The following is a 14,112-nucleotide window of genomic DNA, read 5'->3' as shown; positions in this document are numbered from 1 at the left end:
GCCAGATATATAACACCCTTTCTCTCAGCTTCTCTGGGTAATCTATGGTTATTGTCCAGAGCAATATTTGGACTTCACCTAGCAATCAGACACTCATTTTTTTCTTTCAGGTAGCATTTGGCAACATCAGTCCTAGAGAAAATCATGGGAGCTGGATTCTGACTATAGCTGACATGTTTTTGTCATGTTAATCACTTAGATTGAAATTTAGGAGAAGATTATTGCAATTTCTATTCCAGAAAATGAAACAAGAATGAAGTAGGCACTGAGTTAATATGATCACTTCCAGGTGAAAAAGAAAAAAAAAGTCAAGGTTCTTCAATGGGGCCATCTTAGAAGGTTAGTATATATATTCATATATGATTATCCTGTAAGGTATGACTTTAGATGATTTATGTTTTTATTTCATCCTAGCTGCCAAGGAAGATCCAAACTGATATTTTTTTAAGGTAGGGAGTAGAAAAAGGATGTAATACTTCTTTATTGCTTACTACATGCCAGGAACTTTACATTTATTATTTCATCCATTTTCACAATGATTCTGATGTATAGGTATTATCGTTACTATTTTATGGTCAAGGGAACTGAAGCTCATCAGAGCACAGTAACGTGTTCTGGGACACATATCTAGTGAAAAGTAGAGATGAGATTCAAAGCCAAATCTACTGGACTCTAAAGCCACTGCTCTTTATACTGTTGGTATTCAAAACATACCATCTCTAGCAAAACCCAAACCTATCATATTAGTGAACAGATTTCAGAACTGTATCTCATATGTTTCAAACCCAGAGGTGTCAGTTTCCTATCTGGAGAAAAGCCTGCCCACATGGCACATGTTTCTACCATTGCTGATGACCTTTCTGTAGTACAATCAGACTGAAGCATTCTAACCATGGTCACACTCAACAGCTAATTGCCCCTAGTCCTGGCTCGTATCCAGCCCACTTTGTTTTCCTAATGCCTTCAAATGCCTGATCCTGAAGGAACACTGTCTGTAGGCTTGGGTCTAGTTTCCAGCTTGCCTACTGCCTGATGTCTAATAATCCTAGCCTATTTTCAAGTCTTGGGATTGTGTTCTCACTGTCACAAGCAGGCTCAGAGGAGAGCCAGGAGACCTCATGGTACAGGAGACAGAGCACTGTGCCTGAAAGTGCTTTGTCCTTGATGTATGATTTACTGTTGCTGGATCTATAAGGAGTCCTTTTGCTGTCTGAGTCTTAGTTCTTTCATGAGCAAAAAGGGGTTAGTCATAACCCCCCCTCTTTTCTTTTTAGGATGAACAAGAGACTCATTTGATATTAGTATCTAGGAAATTTTGTAAACCATGGGCATTGCACAAATTTAAGTTCGTTGGGTAAAAGGGAATGATCCCACCTCCTGGAAAAGCTTTCTTTCAAAAGGGGTGGAAGCCAGCGCACATGTTCTGGGTAAGAAACCATGAGCTCCTTCTGGCCTGCGAGGTTCTGTTTCACTAGAGCGGGCTTGGTCTCTGTCCCACATGCTGCTTAGCCCCCGCCCTCCCCAACAGCATGGCTGTGTTTCTTGGCTTGGAGTACTGAGATAATTGCTCCGTATCTTCCCTGTCCAGTGAGCACGAGCCCATTAGAACTGAAAAATTACCACTGGCTAAAGCCTTCTGACGACTCTGATTGGGTAAACTGTGTTCAGCTCAACTGAATTTGCTTGCTGGCTATGTAAATATTAGGGTTGTTAATCTTTATTAGAGGGTGTTAGCCAAGAAAAATTGCATTTAAAAAAACCCCATATATTAACACGGGAAAAAAGTAAAAGTAAACCAAACAAAATTTAACAATTTTGATGTCCTATAAGCTTCCAGTGAAGACTAAAAAGACCTCGAGTGTGTATTTGTTCAATAAATAAGACTGTGGCTTCCAGTTCTTTTTGAAGGAGAGGCATAAATCTTAAATAAAAAAGCCAGTTTTAATTTCAGAACAAAAAAATCTGAACAATAAAAAGGTATCAACTTCACTGTCATTTAATAGGTTTGGATTTGCAAGTCAGTTTTCATGTATTCTTTCCCCCACATAGACTTTGTCTTAAATTTAATTTTACTTATTTTATAAATAAAATAAAATTTTATTTTATTTATTTAATTTATATTTTTGTACTGTAAACTTTTAATCAAGTATAACGTACATCCAGAAGAGTACACAGATCCTAAGCTCAGTGAATTTGTACCTAGTGAGCACACTTGATAGCGAATAGAGCAAGAAACAGAACGCTTCTCCCAAACGCTGGCCCCCCAGTGTTCTCTTCCATTTCTAATCCCTCCCTTCAAGGCCAGTCTTCAGGGTGACTTCTAGCACCTTAAGATAGGTTTGCCTGTTTTGAAACTTTATATAAATGAAATCTTCAAGTGTATACTATTTCACATCTCTCTTCTTTTGTCCATCATTACCTGTGTGAGATCAATCCATGCTGAGTGCAGCAATTACACGTCACACTCCTTGCTGGGTAACAATCCAGTGTATATATATGCTGCAATTTATTTATCCATTTTACTTGAGTATTTGAGTTGTCTCCAGGTTGGGGCTAACCTGCCGTGAACACTTTTGTGTAGGTCTGTTGATGAATACATGTACCCAGTATTGCGGAGTATTTATCTAGGAGAGAAATTACCAGGCTATAGGGTATGAGTGTGTTTAGCTTTAGTTAAATCCTAACAAGTACTTTTCCAAAGTAGCTGTAACAATTTATCTCTCCACTAGCAGGGAGGATACTTCTACCTGCTCCACATCTTTGCTAACAGTTGGTATTATATGTCTTTTTAATTTTAGCTCTTCCGGTAGATGTGTGGTAGTGCCATGCTTTGGCTCAGTTTTGTTTTGTTTTGTATTTCCTGGTTGGTGAATGAAGTCAAGAACATTTTCAATGTTTATTGATCATTTGGGTGCTGTCTTTTGTAAAATGAATCTTCAATTATTTTGCCTTGTCTTTGCTATTGGATTAGCTGCATTTTCTTACTCAGTTGTAGGAGTTCTTTATATATTCTGGATATGAATCCTTTGATAAGTATACTGTGAATATCTCCTTCTAGTCTATGGCTTGCCTCTTCATGCTCTTCATAGTGTATTTTGATGAATATAATTAATAGTTTTAATGTAGTCCAGTCTATAAAATATTTTCTTTTATGGTTAGTGGGTTTGTGTTCTGTTTAAAAAAAACTCTGTCTATTCTAAATTTGGTACTGTAAAAACGTCACTGTTTTACTTTTTACATTTAGATCAGTAATGTATTTGAAAGTGCTTTTCCTGTGTGGTTAAGGAAAGATTCTTCACTTTTTTCTTCCTGTTTTGCCATCCAATTGGCTTAGAGTCATTTCTCGAAAAGACCATCCTTTCCCCACAGCACTTTGTCATTAACCAAGTGACCATATATGTGTGGGTCTGTTTCCAGGTGGTATAAAATTTGAAGGTCCTGCCAAATAATTGGAAGTACACTGTGATTGTATTGAATAAATAGTTAGCTAATCCTTGACACAGGCATGGATGGCTAAGAGAGGCCAGGGCAGATCAGAGGTCCAGAAATTTTCCAGATATAAAACCCAAATATAAAAAAATTTTCCAGATATAAAATTTTCCAGATATAAATACGGACTCTGACTGTATTAAGATATGCTTCTCCAAATAAAGGACCTCTAACAGAATCCAGGATGTGTTGGTTGACTGTCTTCTCTATTGGAAGATGGGGATGTCATAAGAAATGGAATTTGAAGGAATGCAATACCTAGTTTCAAATTAAATATGATTTCTCAAAATATTCAGCTGAAAATGATCATTACTTTATCTAATGCTAGTTCTCCTCATAATAAGGGAACATTTTCCCTGAAAACAGACTCAGCTGGTGCTTATTCTTGGGGTTTATCACTTGTGCCTGATCTAAGTACTCAGGAGTTAGACACCCAAAGCTTTTAATTGCTCACTCATTTTAATGACTCTAGAGGGCTCTTTGTGTCCAACTACTTCCAGCAACCTGAAATCTTTTAGTTTTTCTAAGACCCTGTAACAGCTAGGTAAGGGGTGTTGCTAAGGGGGTATTTCTTCAAATAGATGATAAGGGGTATTTCTTCAAGTAGATGAGTACCCCCTTTTCCAAGAGTCCCACCCAGCTTAGACTATGGAGGACATTGACTCTCTCATAGATCCCCAACCCATCCAGATAATACAGCTCCTTTCCATCAGGGGTACCCAGGGTGGTTGATGAAGTGGGATCCTTTTTCCAGGGGACATGAACCTGGTCTTGGTAACTTTAAGCTTAGAAAGTTACTCCTTATTCCCATTTCCCTCTCTTGCAGCTGACCTAGCAGTCTGAGCTGCCATGAATGGGAAATATTGTTCAGAGAACGGTGGATCAGTAGTTAGTTTCTTTGTAAGTTTCCATGTGGACCCACAGTTGAGACCCACAGTTGAGCATCTTCTGCATACCAGCACTCAAAATCTATTCCCAGTTCTTGAGGGCTTGGTTTACTTCTGACTGTGTTAAGTGACAGTCTCTGCTTAAACTTGGGGCCTGACAAAACCTTTCTGGTGCTTGATCACTTGACATCACCTCTCACCCATCTCTCTACCCTGTTATGGCCAGATTCAGTGGAGTATTTGGTAATCAGTCTTAACTGTCTGTCCCTATATTGTACCCTCTTTGTACCTCCATTGTTACCTGAACTAATCTAAGTCCTGTTAACGAGGGTGACTTCAACTTGGAGAGCAGTTTTTGCACAGTAACATTGAAACTGGGCTCCTGCTGAAGCCCTTAGTTGCCCCACCTCAGTTCTTAAGATGCTTGAGATGCTGTTCTGGTACTCCAGGGTCCGCCACTTTGCTGTGCCTCTGTCAAGAGAGGATGGATATTTTTCATATAATGTCATTGATATGCTGGGATCTTGGGCTCCTTCTATGGCAAAAGGTCTAGCAGTAATATGGAGTTAAGACTGTGGTATAGTGTCTCATAACTGTTGTGTCTTGTTTCAGTCAGCCAACAGTCCCAGTTACCACAAGTCTTTGCCACCCCAGATGTTGTACAGCTTTGATCTCATCCACCCACTTTCTCTGGTGTGAACACAGAATGGCTGGAGATTTTATTTTAGACTCTTTAACTTCGGTTCTTTTAGAGTGGGCATTAAAAAAGGAGACTTCTGTTTTGTTTGTTTTAAAAAAATTCTTTTTTACTAATCTTTGCACATTAAAAAACCATTGTATGTAATAGAATAACAGACTTTAGAACCCAGAGATATTAGATATCATTAGTTCAATCTTCTCATGACTAAATAATATTGTGAGATTTCTTTCCCTAGAGATATTTTTAAATGTCTTTTACAATCACAGGAAGTCAGAGTTGGAAGAGAGCTAAGAACTGTGTGAGGCCAGCATTCTCTTTGTACAGATGAGGAGCCTGAGACCCAGAGGACTCAAGTGGCTGGAGCACAGGGCTGCGATAAGACCCCGGGTCTCTAGACTCCTCAGTCTGGGGGTCTTTGCTTATGTAGTCACGGCTGTTTCTTACTCTCAGTTTTGCTTCATTATTGTTGCCCAGGGACAGCCAGGAATTTCTCATAGAATCTGTGAATGTGCTTGTCACGAGACATTAATCTGCACCAGAATTTAAGGTAATGTTGAAATAGCCAAAATGTACTTTGGGCAAGAGCCATGAATCCCAATGGGAGTGGGCTGGGATAAGTAGCTATGTTAATAAAACCTTTCCACATCAAAAAGTGTGAGTCAGATTCAGTATATGAATACCATCAAGAAGATACACACAGAGGGAGTTTAATTTTAGTACAAATAAATCACCTGTTTGCATCGCTCTTCAGAAATAAAGGGGGTGGAAGTTGCTATGTCTTTCAGATTAGACTGACTACTAAAAAAGGAAAAATAACCTGGAGGACGGTTACTTTCCTTGTGGAATCCTGTCCCATGTACCATATATTTCTGGTGAAGTTTGAACTTGCAGTTTAAAAGCAGGTGGAAGTGGAGAGTGTGCCTTTGCTTTGGCTGCATTCAGGAAATTCCATGCCTGCCCCTTCCCCTGCAGGCACCTGCCGCAGCTCTTTCCCGGGGCCTGTTGCTCTGGGCTGGTCTGCAGTCTGGCAAGGATGGCAGTGGGTGTGGAGCCAGGGGAAACCTCCTGCGATGGTGTACTAAGCTTTTCTTGAGAAGCGAAGCCAAAGGAGCCATCCATCCTCATGATAATTGGAGCTCCCATCTTCTGCACATATTTCTCTAAGAAGGCCTAAAGCAAGAGAAGAGGCTCAGAGATGGGCCTTGTGGAGTTCAGCCCCAGTCCTAGGGAAGCCTAACAGTGGGATGAAACAGGATTTGAGCTGAGATGAAGATTCTGCCCTTTCTGGACAGGCCATTGTCCATAAGAGTTTATGTGTTGATTTGCAAAGCACTCCTGAGCTTCTCTTCAGGGATTTGTGTCTGAAGGGGATCTCCATTCCTGGAATTCACTGAAAGCTCTGCCTGACATGCCCTCTGCAACTCATCATGTTAATGGGAAGGGAGGGCTGGAAGCCAGCTGGGTGCCCTACCCCCAGCCATGTCAGGATGGCTGTATTGATTGAGAGTCTGACGGAAGGTTACTGCAGTGGACGGGGAGTCGCTGATAGTGGAGGAATAAAGCTCTGGCCCTGAAGCCTGTCTTCTTAACTGGGCTCTCAGCCAGGGCTTCCTTGCCAACTCTCTACTCCTCCCAGTCCGTCATGCACACCCAACTAGATCTGGCTTCCCTGAACACCACTTAGTCAAACTCCGCAATTGCTTAGAAACCCTTAATGGGTCCTCTTGGCCTGGACTCAAGGCCCTATAAAGAATCAGGTGCACATCCACAAACAGTAGTCTTCCCAGCCTTATCACTGATCCAGCCCCTTCTCTGCACCAAAGCCCATTGTGTAGTCACATGTGTTCAGTTCACAGTCCCCAGAAAACACCAGGCTTATTTGTACCTTCAAGCCTTTTCCCAGCTTGTCCCCTGCCGTTTGTGCTCCACCTGCACATGTATCCTCCATCCTTCAGCATTTGACTTTCCCCTTCCTTGCTAGGCGGTAGCTCACTTCTCTTGTGGGCACTAAGCCCCTTGAGGGGAGGAGCCCCTGTAGCTCCCAGCACAGTGCTGAATGTGAGATGGGCACTCGTTGCTTTGTGGATGAACGAGGAGAGATGGATACTTGCAATAGTGAATGCTCTCTGGGCAACTTATGATTATTTCCTTCTTGACTTATTATCTATGCACCCATTTTAGTTTTTTATTTTTATTTATTTTTTAAGTTTAAATTCAATTAGCCAACATATAGTACATCATTAGTTTCAGTGTTCAATAATTCATCAGTTGTGTAGAACACACAGCCATGCACAGATTTTAAAGTGAGGTTTGGAGATATTTAATGGGGTACGGGGAACAGAGGCAGATGCCTCAGGTTTCCAACAAAGTAGTCAAGAACAAGATTGAAACAGAGCAGGGGCTAAAGGCAAAAGCAAAAACAGAAAAGAAATTGGATTTAATACATCTTTAAGATGTAAGTGTAGTGGGTTGAATAAGTATCCTCTGAAAGTTCTTGTCTACCTAGAACCTCAGAATATGACCTTATTTGGAAATCGGGTCTTTGCAGTAGCATTAGTTAAGGTCAGGTGGGGTCATGCTGTATCAGGGTTGGCTCTAAACCCAACAGACAACATCCTTCTAAGAGCAGAGGGCACAGAGAGAAGGCCATGGGAAGGTGGAGGCAGAGATGAGTGAGAGAGCTACAAGCCTGGGAATGCCAGGAATTGTCAGGAGCTCCAGAAATGAAGAAGAGGCAAGGCAGGATTCTTCCCTAGAGCCTTAGGTAGGAGCATGGCACTGTTGACACCTTGATTTTGGACTTCTGGCCTGAAATGTGAGATAATACATCTCTGGTTTTTTGTCTTTTGTTTGTTTGTTTTCTTTTTCTCTCTTTTTTTTAAACCATCGAGTGTATGGTGATTTCTAGTGGCAGCCTGAGGAAATCAATAGAGTCCACTCATGGGCAGAACCATCCTTATGAGGTGTAGGAAGGAGAAATCATAGGAGGCAGGCCTGTTGGTTGCTTCCATTTTTATGTAGGAGAAATCCCATTAAAATGATCATCAGGAATAGAGGAGGTGTTTGCTGGCAAGAGGGCTTGGGAGGATTTTATTATGGTAATCTTGTGAAAAAGCGGATGGGGTGTGGGAATGTTTTTTTTTTTTTTTTCCCAATTTATTTATTTTCAGAAAAACAGTATTCATTATTTTTTCACCACACCCAGTGCTCCATGCAAGCTGTGCCCTCTATAATACCCACCACCTGGTAACCCAACCTCCCACCCCCCGCCACTTCAAACCCCTCAGACTGTTTTTCAGAGTCCATAGTCTCTCATGGTTCACCTCCCCTTCCAATTTACCCAAATTCCCTACTACTCTCTAACGCCCCTTGTCCTCCATGCTATTGGTTATGCTCCACAAATGAGTGAAACCATATGATAATTGACTCTCTCTGCTTGACTGATTTCACTCAGCATAATCTCTTCCAGTCCCGTCCATGTTGCTACAAAAGTTGGGTGTGGGAATGTTTTGATGCAAGGGAAGGAGAGGAGAGAAAGTGCTGAACTACTCAAGTTGCCTTTTGTAAGGAGTGCCATTTATGTGTATGAGACTGCCTTCTCTTTCTGGGCCCCCAGGCAACTCTGGTCTCTGTCCTCAAAGCAGTGAGAACCCCATGAAATAGACGGTGGAACAAAAGACAGCTTTGCCCTTAGAGTACGTCATTAGATGCTACTTCCGTGGACCCTCTCTTCTTCCTGCTTGGTGTTAGAGGTGATGAGGTGCAAATGGGATGCCCTTGGGAAGCCTAGCCCATTTCCATCTGTTGTCACTGTTCTATTTCAGCAAGTCTCTCCCCCTCGCAGAAACTTGCTCTTTTCCCTTTTGCAGAGGCATATAGGTTGATGTGTGCATGGAAGAACAACATTTTGTAAACCTTAAAATGCTGTATAATATTGTATCTTAAAATACAAGCACAGGAAGACCTTTGGGGTCTGGGATGTCTCATGACCTGTGTGAAAAATAATGCAGCTTTCGGTATGGGATGATACTGAAAGGTTTTGGATACAGATGTTTGTGATGGTTGTACAATAATGTACAAGTACTTAATGCCACTGAACTGGTTGCACACTTACGAATAGTTAAAATGCTAAATTTTATGTTATGTATATTTTACCACACACACAAAAAAATCACAAGCACCTCCCCACAAAAAACCAAAGTGATGCAAATACTGGACAGAGCTGACAACCAAGGAAATCTGACACTCTGGCTGTGATAGGGTAATTTTTGCATTTTGTGGTCAGTGCACATATTTACAGTCATTATGAGGAATTAGACCTGTTTACCAGGACTCAATTAACACAATGGATTATTCTTATTACTTTGGGGTGGCTCTCGAAATTCCCATGGGAGTGGGTAAATTAGATCACAGTAATTGGAATTGGGATGAACCGTAAACTGTACTTAATCACATGGGAGCTGGCTCTACCTCTGCACCAAGGTTATGCCCCCACCTCAGCACTATGCTTTCCTCTTTCTTCTTCCCTTTGGTACCCAATTCACTCTTTATCCCAGGAGGTCAGGGTGCAAGTGGGTTTATAGCTACAGCACCGAAACATGGGAGTCCCATGTGGTTTCAGTTGCTCGACTAAAAATGTCTCATGCCATCACAGACCTTGGTCCTCTGGCCCAGACTTTGCTCCCAGAAGCCAGAGCTGTTTGCACACCTCCCAGAACATCTCATTCTGCAGGCCTGTGGGCTTCCACATCAAAGCCTTCTAGGATTACCTCCCAATTTTCTCCTCTTCCTAACTCTGAGCTGCTTCCAGAGATCAAACCACAGGCATAAATACTGCCCGGTGGCCTCTTGGTTTCTGAAAAGTCCCCCATAGGCTGACGGTCCAGAGAATAACTCAGGAAGTGGCTGAGAGATGGATGCCTTCTGGACTGAGAAGTTGTTTCATTTTAGCACCACATAAAATGTTTATATTTTCATGTTCAGATATTGAAACCTGTATTGTGGCTCCTCTAAGTTAGCTCTGAAAGTGATGCAGAACACTGTTTAATGTAGAAGTGGCTGTGATGCCAAATGATTCTGAGTCAGGCCCAGAGCCAGGCAGATCTCTCGGAGGGAACGGCTGCATGGGCTTCTGCCTTCACGGCAGGCGGCTGCTGTCCTGAGAGGGGGCTGGGGATAGGGAAAATCCGTGCCTTCCTTGTGGGCTTCTTCTTGTTGAATTTTGCTCCACAGGTTGGAGGACAAGTGCCAGTCCTCCTAACTAGGCCTTAAAAGTCTGGGTGGCGTGGACTCTCGCTGGAGCCTGTGGAGATTATAAAACAAGAAGCTCACTGCCTTGCGTGGCAGGAGTAAGAGCCAGTGTGGAGGTGTAGGAGTTGGAAGGAACTTGGAAATCAGCCCCTTGTGGCCCTTCACTTTGAGATTCACAAAGAAAAAAAGAGATGTCTCCCCTCTAAAAGGTAAGAGTTTCAATTCATCTGAACTCTGATGATTATAGTCTGTTTTAGCACCAGTGGCACATTTCCATAATGTATGTAAATCATATTTGAATTCTTATGAGTCTATGCTCTAAGGCAAAAATCAAACACCCAGGCTCACTCCTGAGGTGGGGGACCTTCAGAGCTGGTATAAAGCTGGAATCCTGCCTAGTGCCCGTGGAAGGGGCTGTTATTAGGGTGAGAGAGGATGGCGAAGATTGCCTGGAAACGAGAGAAGCACCAACTACGGTTTTGTCTTTTTCTCCTTAGCAAATGGACCCTCCTTCCTGCACCTGAAGACCTTGCTCACTTCAGGTTCTTCCAAAGAAGCAGCAGCTTGACTTCCAAATACCGTATTGGAAATGAGGGTGTCTGCAGGAGAGGAGGATGGCCAAGGGCATCTCGTGTGCCTGAAACAGTTCTTCATGAGTGAAAGGGGGGTGCAGGATGGAGATGACACCAGCATCCACTTCCAGCTCTCCAAGTCTCTACTTTCTGCTGCTCCTCCATCTGAAGCCACAGCATCCTGACCAGGACTGTGCAGGGAACAATTGCAAGCCACCCACTGTCCCTTTAGCTCTATTTAAAACATGGCACAGATAAGATGACTTTTGAAGATGAGAAGGACAGAAAAATAAATGTATAAAAATAAAAGTACAAAAGCTCTATGTTTTCCTGGCACGTTGGGATGAGTGCCTGAGAGTAGATGTAGGCCAGAAGGTTACATGGGCACACCAGCCCCAGCTCCAGAAGACATTCCTGACCAGCCTCTTCAGAGGGAGGATGTGCAAAGGCAGTGGAAGCATCCAGAGGAGTAAGCAGCTACTGCAGGACTTGCCCACTGATGGGTGGTTGATCACTCACACAGGGGGAAAGAACCCCTGTGAATTCCTGGTAGTGACACTGGAATCATCTTTTGTGTTTCCAGATGCATTAAAAATAGAAAGGAACCACCATGCATGGAATATATGAAGTCTTACAGAGAAGAGTGGTAAAGTATTTTGTTCTGAAAGATCATCTTGCAAGCCATTTAAAAGCATTCTGGAAAAACGGCCTCACCTCATGCGGCATTAGAACATGCATCATATAGCCTCAGTCTGTACATGATATTAAAGTATGTTCTTTGTTGGTGTTCTTTACAGGTGTTTTTAAGCTGAATGCACTCCAAAAAATAGATAGGAGAGAAGAATAGTTGCTAAGACACATAAAATGCTCTAGAATTGGAGTTGCATAAGAAGTAAAAAAAGAAACAATATAAGAATAGAAGAAGAAATGTATAAATATTACAATAGAACATTGAAGTATTTTAGGACCTTTACTCAGGGATCAAAAACATCAGATAAGTCTACAAAAGCCTCTGAGAGGCTGTAGAAAAAACAAGATAATATAGAGTAGTGATGTCCTTTTGGGAGTTTAAAACAAAATGCTTGAGTTATTCATGAAAGTAATATTCAAAGATCTTAAAGGATTGTAAAGTGTAGTTTCACAGTTTAGAAAGATAGACTGAGTTCTGGGCACCCTTACCTCTATTCCGGACAGCGGTAGAGTTCTGGGTATATCCTGAGAAGATGTGGAGATAATTTCAGAGGATTTCTGGCTGAAGAAACATACTGATGCCTGTCTTGAGCTCCATCCCTTTAAAGTCAGAAGTGACCACCCTTGGGCTGGTCAGCCCTTTACCATGGACCTCACAGAGCTCAACTATAGGCTTGCTCTGGGCCAACTTCCAAGCTCTGTGCTCCTCCTCCTGAGCTCATCTGTATGTAGTCTTGCTCCTGGGCTACTCGACTGATTTTTTGAAGCCTAAGGAATTGCTTCCATCTTCGCATGACCAAGCCTGGGCCAAGCCACTATTTTTGCTGACTCATTTGCACTATCTACCTCTACTGGGGATGGTCATAGCTTTCATAGCTGACACACCATCCAGCTTGAACCCAGTCTCTTCTTTGATCATATTGAGTAGCAAGAAGCACTATCTTTTGGATTCACTGCAGGATTCACACACTTAAATGCGCAAAGTCGGTTCTGTGGCTTTTGCTGCATCCAGATTGGACAGTGCCTGTAGCTGAGACATCCTTTACCTCTGCTTCCAACAAACTCAGCTGGCATTTAAAACCTCAGTGCGCTTCCTCCACCTTGTCCAGAGGAAAGTCAAATGAAAGACTTCATCAAGAACTGGAGAAGAAATAGAGAAGAACCACATGGTTGGTCACTGCTGCTGCGTGAATCTTGCGTTTAGAGCTCAGAGGTGGTGATATAAATGTAGCCAGCTCTGCTGCTGCTTTCCCTTCACATACCGTTAAACTGTACAGTATAGTTCAGCTTTCAGTGCTGGAATGGTGTTTCAAATGTAGACTCGAACAATGCTCAGGGGCTTGGTTCTAACATAGAGCTGGAATTCTATCCTGAAATGCATCCTGCCACATGGGGAAGGAACCCAGTCTTCTCTGTGTCTTGCTTTAAACTCTTCTTTCTTCCAGAGGCTGGAGTCTTGACATATGTGTCTGCATCTTGAAATATGTGCCTTGAATAAGATCACTAACCTGTAGAAAACTTGTATTACTTTGAAGAAATTCTCAGTTTATAGAAACCTATGGAAATAGCAAAAGCCAGCATGAGAAGAAGCAGTAACTTTAGCAGTCATAAACTAAGTGGATAACCTGAAAAATAAAGTATATGCCCAAAACTGTATTTAATTAGTTTGGCTTTTTTTTCCACCCATCCTTTTCCGCTTTTACATTTCTTTTCTAAAACTAAGTGCTCTTTCATGATCTACTTAATATTGTGAAAGATGCCAGTCTGGAAATTAGGATGGCATTTCTTGAAACAAGTGGCAGCATGGCGAGGTAGAAACAGCTTGGGGTCTAGTTCTGTCCTTGCTGCTAACCCTGGGTAGCCTTGGCCTTGCTGCTAACCCTGGGCACCTCTCTGGGCCTCTCTTTTTGTATCTGTAAAGTCATGGGTCTCTCAGGAGTACCTTCTGGCTCTAAAATCCGCCAGCTCTGTACTGTTAATGCTTTCCTGTGTTTAGAAGTTTCTAGGTTTCTTATGAACTGTCATAAGAGCTAGAGTTCAGGAGGAGTGGAAACTTGTGCCTCCGTTTGTGTCAATGTTCAGCACTTTTAAATGCTAATGTAGGTAATTAATTTGTCATCTTGCTTGAATATTATTATACTTTAAAAATACCATATGCTAAAATATAATCTTTAGAAAAACAAATTTGTAATGGGAAATAAATAATTGTTACCGCTTATCTCAAACCCTGCAGGGCCCCTCAGTCATCACCTACAGCATGGTTCTCAGACCTAGCTATGTATTAGCATCTCCCACGGAGCTTTTAAAGATACTGGTGCCTGCCCTCTCACCTCAGAATCTCTGATCTGATTGGTCTGGTGTGGGGCCCAATACCAGTATTTTAAGAGTCAAGTCAAGAACCAGTGGCCTACAAAATAATTTCAATTTCTGGGACTGATGTCTAAGATCTCACAGGGGTGACTCACACCTACTTGGCCTCCACGCTGACTGACCACCTGTGGGCCCTCCTGCATGCCATCATGTT

At 42.2% G+C, this 14,112-nt stretch overlaps 1 protein-coding gene across 22 annotated transcripts in view; it reads left to right on the top strand.

Moving 5' to 3' along the window:
- The window catches only part of KALRN (kalirin RhoGEF kinase), a 661,720-nt gene that overhangs the window by 116,424 nt on the left and 531,184 nt on the right, over positions 1-14,112 (top strand). The window contains exons 1-2 of one of the 22 annotated variants that reach the window (XM_044252160.1): positions 10,324-10,535; positions 10,824-12,757. The exons of the other annotated variants lie outside the window; for them this stretch is intronic. Of the exons in view, the coding sequence (XP_044108095.1) occupies positions 12,709-12,757 (49 nt within the window). The 5' untranslated portion in view covers positions 10,324-10,535; positions 10,824-12,708. Of the gene's footprint in view, positions 1-10,323; positions 10,536-10,823; positions 12,758-14,112 lie in introns of those variants that run through there. 22 annotated transcript variants of the gene reach the window in all.

This window comes from Neovison vison, chromosome 6 (genome assembly GCF_020171115.1).
Source record: "Neovison vison isolate M4711 chromosome 6, ASM_NN_V1, whole genome shotgun sequence".
Lineage (NCBI taxonomy): Eukaryota > Metazoa > Chordata > Mammalia > Carnivora > Mustelidae > Neogale > Neogale vison.
Note: the sequence above shows the minus strand (reverse complement) of the source record. Positions and strands in the feature narration are given on the sequence as shown.